The sequence below is a fragment of the Rattus rattus genome, chromosome 3 (genome assembly GCF_011064425.1).
Source record: "Rattus rattus isolate New Zealand chromosome 3, Rrattus_CSIRO_v1, whole genome shotgun sequence".
In the NCBI taxonomy this organism is placed as follows: domain Eukaryota; kingdom Metazoa; phylum Chordata; class Mammalia; order Rodentia; family Muridae; genus Rattus; species Rattus rattus.
The window spans coordinates 185,651,132-185,658,384 of NC_046156.1; the positions used below are offsets into that span (position 1 = coordinate 185,651,132).

At 45.3% G+C, this 7,253-nt stretch overlaps 1 protein-coding gene across 1 annotated transcript; it reads right to left on the minus strand.

The window, feature by feature from the left end:
- Positions 1-5,796: 5,796 nt before the first annotated feature.
- On the minus strand, positions 5,797-6,867 carry LOC116897199 (riboflavin kinase). The gene has a single exon (XM_032898903.1). It carries the CDS (start codon positions 6,693-6,695, stop codon positions 6,228-6,230), a length of 468 nt encoding a protein of 155 aa, XP_032754794.1. The 5' UTR covers positions 6,696-6,867; the 3' UTR covers positions 5,797-6,227.
- Positions 6,868-7,253: the final 386 nt, after the last annotated feature.

Consider the following 7,253-nt stretch of genomic DNA (forward strand, 5'->3'; position numbering starts at 1 on the left):
TTCACACTATGCTGCAAGGCCTGCACGCAATGAACACAGTTTTGTTTATTCTCTGGCTAGGCTCCTTGAGTGGGAGAAAGCGCATGCTCAAATGCCAGGACTGTTCCACAGGGAGGAGGAGGAGTTTTGTCCTCCGGGTTTTGGTTCAGCTGCAGCTTCCGGTACTTCCTTTTCCGTTTTGCTCTATCAACTCCTTAAAAGTTACAGTTAGTGGTTAGTCCTCCATTGCAGCAGTTCGGCACCCAGACTACTAACACCAAAAGTTCAGATCTAGGCTCCAGCACTCAAAGGTTGGGTGTGCTCAGGCAAGTTGCTTGACCTTTTGTGCACCGTGTTCGTTGGTAAAATGAGGGACAACTTGCACTTGCTTCAAGTGGCTGTGTGGATTTTAACGGCTTAATATTTGCAAAGAATATATAGGACGGTTTCAGGTGGATGGCAGATATTTTATTTGCCAATAAACACCTGACGCCTTCCGTGGGAAGCTTAAAATTCATGAAGTGGGTTGAAGTGTAGCAGCGTCTGCTGCAGGGAGCAGGTCCCCGAAAGCTGTTGTGCATGTGTCAAAGCCCCAGTGTTCCAGAGCTGATTTTCATCCTCAGTTGCGAAGGATTCTGTCCTTTTAAAATCTGAGCTTTTTGAGGACCCCGTGTGTCCTGGAAAGTGTCCACTGGCTTTCATTAGGGTACCCCTGAACTGACCACAAGCCTTTTCTTCTATTGGAGTAAGTACGATCTTGGGATAGCTAATCCAAATTGGGTAAAATCGAACTTTTCTGGATCAGGGAGCTGGCATGTCTGAAGACAACCCTGTCATTCAGTGATTCTCAACCTTTAATATAGTCCTCATGTGGTGGAGACTTCGTAACCACAACATTATTTTCGATGCTACTTCATAACTAATTTTTGCTACTGTTATGAGACATAATGTGTTTTCCGAGGGTCTTAGGTGACTCCTGTGAAAGGGTCTGCCAACCCACCAGAAGTCATGACCCCACAGGTTGAAAATCTGTGGTGTGGTTTCTCTGACATGAGAGTGAGTCGAAGGGATCGTGGTGAGAGCTGGAAGGAGCCTGGGTCATCCTGGGTTAGTCTGGAACGGAAGTTGGGGGGGGCGGGGGATCAGGAACCGGAAGGAGTTAGTTGGTAAAGCCCTCGCTTGCTTCCCCCCTTTCGGCTTGTGGAATCCTCCTTCAGAGGCTCAGGTAGAGGAACCTGGCTGAAGAGATTTACGAATACTGACTGCGTGCCTCAAAGTGAAGTGAGGTTTTTGCCATTGAATTTCTGAGAGAAGGGGCCAGAAAGGTCAGAACTGGAGAGATGACGAATGGTCTCCTTTCTCTTTTTAACAGAGAACTCCAGACTCAGGTCTTCTCTGGGGGCATCGATGATGGTTCAGACAACTTCCCAGGATGGCCAAAGCTTAATTAATTAATTAATTAATTAATCCCACGCATGTACAGGGGACAGCCTGTGATTGGTTTTTCTCTCTCACCTGACGATCTTGGGGATCAAACTAACGTCATCAGGCTTGGTGGCAAGCATGCTTGCCCACCGGGCACATCATCGGTCCCTTTTAGAAAGTTTTATAGCAGGCAGTGTTAGGGGTCTCCTCTTTCTCTCTCTGCTACCCCACAAGCTCAAGTCCTAATCTCCAGTATTGAGGAGTATGAGCTTGTTTGGAAAAAGGGCTCTGCAGATACCACGTATTACGCTTAGGCTCTTAGTTTTAGTGCTGATGGAAAGAGGAACTGTGCACATAGGCACATACCCACCCGTGGGGAGGACAGTATATGAGCACAAATGTGGATTTCAAGGTGGAAGCCCAGAGGCAGTAACAATGGTCAGAAAACCACCAGAATCCAGAAGAGAACTAGAACAGATCCTGAAAGCCTCAGAAGGAATCTCACTTGCTAAGATCTCGGTCTTAGACCTTTAGTCTCAAAACTGTGGGACTACCTTTCTGCTATTTAAGCCATTCAGTGTAAGGTGTTGTTATATCAACCCTAGCTGAGCAATACTGATGGGAATGTTGGAGCTCTCTGAGAACGAGCAGAAGTTTCCTCCCAGGCTGACTAATCGGCCCTGACTATCCATACTGTCCTATTGTTACTGCCAATTGCATTTTATACAGAGGCCTGTGGTCTCATTCAGCTCCAGATTCTCCTATATTTATCCAGTGGAACATTGCCTTGCTGTTGCAGGCTGTGTATGTGGGGGCCAAGAATGAAGCTCTTTGTTTAGAAATTGCGTGGTGTACCTAAATAACAGCTATGAGCATATGGAGAACTTTCAAGCTAGAGGCATTTCAGAATTAGGCAAGGGAAGAGAGGCTTCATTTGTCAAAGACATTTCCTGCTCAAATTCATCACAGTCTTCCCTTCAGCCTCCCTTCCGGCTCCCCTTTCCCAACCCCAAATATATAAGAGGCTTTCTTAGCAGCGTAGGCCCAACAGGATGTTAGGAAAAGTGGATTAAAAAAATAGTACACCAGATAAATGAAAAAACAAACAAACCCCCAAACCAACCCTGTTTATAACATCAGAATTATAAAAAAGAAGCAGTGGATACGACATCCCTTTCTTGTTTGTTTGCTGGTGGACAAGTGCATAAGAACTGTATAGCAAAGGCTAGCCTGTAAGAGAATAACCTCAGTTGTTTCCTCTTAGGAAATTTAGGCATGAAATTCCACCTGCAAGCTTTTCATGCAGGTTGCTAGATTGTTAGTGGTCCGTATGCTCACACCCAATCTCTGAAGCAAGCTGAGACAAGTTCAAGGTCCACTCCAGGCCAGCTTGCTCCAAGGATAAGGTAGGGATAGCTCGCAGGGGTGATTTCCAGTTCAGGTTCCCTGAATGCTGGGTGTCCGGGCTGCTCAGCTCCCGCCGATGCACTACAGCTTCAGAGCTCTGGAGAAGCCTTTGGAATGAAAACATTCCACTGGCTGCCAGGGAAGTGGCGAGGAGGCAGCTGCACTTGCTCGCGTGTGGGAAGGAGGTGACTGCTGGGTAGTTGGTATCCTAGTTTCACACCCCATTTACAGGGTGTCCCACAGATTTTTCCCTTGTCACCCAAGCCACAGCCCTGGGAAAGCGCCAGTCTTCCAGTTGCTTCTGGCATAGAAATTTATGGCTTCATGGTAGGTCTTAGTTAAAGAGAATTTTTAAAATTAGTCTTTTCAGGTGAGCATACAAAGTAATGGTTTCATTATCACATTTTTTTCTTCTCTTTTCTTTCCTTTTCATGTACGCTCTTTGGTTGGTGGCTCAGTCTCTGCGAGCTCCCAGGGGTCCAGGTTAGTTGACGCTGTTGGTCTTCCTGTGGGGTTGCCCTCCCTTTCAGATCCTTCAATCCTCGCCCTAACTCTTCCACAGGACAATTCTGACAATTTTATCCTTTTATTGGTTCTTTGTAAATTTCATATCATGCAGCCCATTCCCATTCATCTCCCCCTCCCCTGTACCTACCTTCCACCTTTGCAACCTTCCTCCAACAGAGGAAAAAAAAAAACTCATTGTGGAAGCTGTATTGTGTCACTCTGTGTCCCATGGTATAGCCTTTGGTCCACTTCTTTGCTTACAGATGTTCATTGCAATGACTCATTGGTCTGGTCCAAGGCCTCTGACTTCTGCTACTCAATCAATTCTTACTGAGACTCCTCTTAGGCATCCTGTTGTTGCCCTGTGTCATGGATCTGTATGACTGGCCTCTTCATGCATTCCTGCAATTCGTCGGTAGATGTTGGGGTGGGCCATCTTGGCACCCAGGAGCTGGGCATGGAAGGCAGCTGAGCTGGTCTGCCCATCTTTATGGTATTTTTGTATATGTGCTATACTTTTTCCTCTTTGTTCCTCTCCCCTACTCCCTCCCATTTCCTGGCTCCACACCGCCCCTGCCCCTCTAGCTCATTCCCTTTCTTTCCACAGTCAGACTATGTTGTCTTCTCTGAATGTGTTCCATTATCCTATCTCCCTACTTCCATAAAGATCTCTTCCTCTCCTTTTTACCATCCCCTTTCCCTTTCATGACACATGCACGGGTTCTTCATACGCAAGCAAACACATGGGGTTTGCCTTTCTGAGCCTGGGTCTTTTCTCTTGCCATAAAGATTATCAGTTGCATCTATTTTCCTGAAAACATCATGCTTTCATTTTTCGTCACTGGTGTGTCTGCACCGCGTTTTCCTTATCCATCCCTCTGTTGATGATGACACCTAATCTGATCTGTATCACGGCCACTGTGAGTTCTATGCCTGTCATCATGGATATGCAAGTATGAGCTGAACTGGTTTCCTACAGCAGCTTTGGAAGAGGAACTCCCATGTTCATATGTAACTGCAGACAGTCACCACAGTGACAACTGTGCCCAAGGATGTATGCATCCTTGTATAAAAATGGTCTCGGGGTTCCAAGGATGGCAACTTTTGGATACATCTTTTGATAACTCTCTTTATAATTGCTACTTTGTAGCAAGATTTAGAGCATAAAAATAATAGTCATAATTCCTAATGCTCATTTTAGAATGAGCTTCCCCCAAAATTGTGCATTGGAAATGCCCCCTCCAGAGCAGCAGCACTAAGGGGGACTTCCGTGAAGTGCTTAGGCCTCACAGGCTCGGTCTTCAGGAATGGACTGGTGTGGGTTTTAGAAGGGTTGGAGGAAGAGCGTTCAGATTTTTACTCTCACTTTCCCTGGCATGTTCTCTTGTCTTTTTTTTTTTTTTTTTAAAGGAAAAGAATAACAGTCAAACTTTATTCCAAGGTCTGCAAACATTCAGACTAATCAAAGTGGTACTGTAATTTCTTATAATACATCAATAATACAGTTTTTGAAGTCTAGAGAATGAACTAAGCCCTAAACCACATACCATATAATTCCAAAGTAACAACTGTTAACAATGTGACATTAGCCATGAACATTACTTAATGAGGACATAATTAACAAGCTATTCTTACTTAAGGCTTCCTTTTAATATGAAATTTCCAACATCAAAAATTCTATTTTGAAGGCTAAGGATGTTTCTCAGTCATAGAACACATTCACAGGGCTGCCCCAGCAAATTTCACGCCATTCAACAACTAACTCAACGCACTGATGACCCCAAAGCAATTGGTCGTCTAATGTCAACCTTCTGCCAGCATAGGCAACTCAAGCCAATTCAGTGAGAAACCAGGCGATATAAAGATACGTGGCTAAAACTCTCTCCACTTCTGATGCTGCAAAGGCTTTAGATGAGTATTAAATTACATTTAAGTACTTGGTCATGAGAGAACTATTTTTACTTTGAAAACATAGGACCACACTGTAAAAAAAAAAAAAAAAAAGACAGAGCCGGGTTGGGTAGGAACTGGCTGGGTCCGTTTTCAATTCAAGCAAGTCTATAAATACAGCTTCTTTTATTTTTCTTAAAACACAAAGCATACTTGCATCTGACTACCACTTAGTTCTGAGCAGAATGGCACATCTACGAAAGCAGTCTCTATGCCACATGGTTGTCGAATATGCCAAACGGGAAGAAAATAAACCAAAGTCATAAAAAGGTGAAAGAGCAAAAACATCTACTCTTCAAAAAGGCGACATAGACGTCATATGGCTTAAAAAAGTAAAGGGGCCAGGAGCCTTGCTCGGTGGTCACACTTGCCTACCATGTAAGTCACTGGGTTGGATCCTCAGTACTGTGCAGAAAAAAGTGCGGGACCATCAAGGGCACTTCAACCTGAAGTTAACTCCACACAGAGCATTAGGACACTACCAGGAAGTGACCGCATAAGGAATGAGTGACTCACGGCTCACGAAAGTTTGAAGGACTGTAAAAATATATTAATGCACAAAGTAATAGATTTCCCTCCTTGGCTAAGCTGTGTAAGTGGTGCGTTTCCTGGAAAGCGTCTGTTCAGCAGTCCATGCTTGTCAGGCTTGCCAGTGCCAGCACACATGGTCACAAGAACTATGGCCAGTCCTCATTTTCCTTAGTAACTTGCTTTTCCACCCACACTCACAGACTTTATTTTCATTACAAGACACTAGCTTTCTAGTGCTACACTTTAATCAACACATTACATTTAAAGCCTTGATTTCTGAATGAATCTTTTTCTATGCAACATGATGGAGTTAACTGCTGGAGACCCCTTGACAGCTACAAGGAAACGCTTGATTTAAACTGTGATCAAGATGAGACTGTATCAGAAGCGCTGAGACACTAGTGGGTGGGCAGCTACGAGACTTTTCATCAGTGGCCATTCATAATTTTGCTTTTAGAAACTTGGAAGAAATTGTCATCTTTGAGTTTCAAATGTTCTGGTATATCCAGTTGTTTTTTAGCTTCTTCAATATCACCTTGAATCGCAGAAATAAGTGACTCTAAAGAATCAAAGTTCTTTTCAGGTCTGAGGTAGCCAACAATGGCCACATTGAGAATCTCCCCATAAAAGTCCTCTTTGAAGGTATGGATGATATGGGTTTCCATGGACTTCTTCACATTCTTGTAGTATGGATTCCATCCTATGCTCACCACCATTTTATGGACCTCTCCACTCCCAACGCTGGCCCAGCCGTAATAGATGCCAGTGGACACATCAGCTGGAAGATTGTCTACTACTTGTTCAGGAAAATTGGCTGTGGGGATGCCCAGTTGCTTGGAGCCGCGGCCGAAGCCACGCACCACCTGACCTCGGCAGAAGAACGGCAGGCTCCTCATGACGCTGACCTCGGAGGACGCGGGCTGCTCCTCGCTCCGTGCCTGCGACGGAGCCGCCGTGAGTGCGGCACTCCGGCCCGGACCAGCCGGGGATTCCGCGGGAGCTGGGCCGGCGGAGCGGGACACCCGCCGCTACCGGTGCCTGCCCGCAGGACAGCCGCCAGCCGCCAAGAACCCATGTTCTCTTGTCTTTTGCTGTGGGCTGGCACAGTAGGAGGGGCCACGCCAGAGGGGAGCCCATTGACCTTGGATTTCTCAACATTTAGAATAGTGCTTTTAAAATTGTTAAATTACATTTATTTATTTAGCATATGCTATTGTGTGTGTGTGCGTCTGTGTATGTATGTATGTGTGCTCATGCACTTGTGCATGCATACATGTGTATGCCGTAGAGCATGCATGGAGGTCAGAGGACAGACCATGCAGAGTCTTCTCTCCTTCTTCTGTGTGGGTTGTGGGGATTGAACTCATGTCATCAGGCTTGGTGACAGGTGCCTTTAGCTGCTGAGTTAAATTTTTTTGTTGTTTGTTTGAGACATCACGTCACCGTGTAGACCT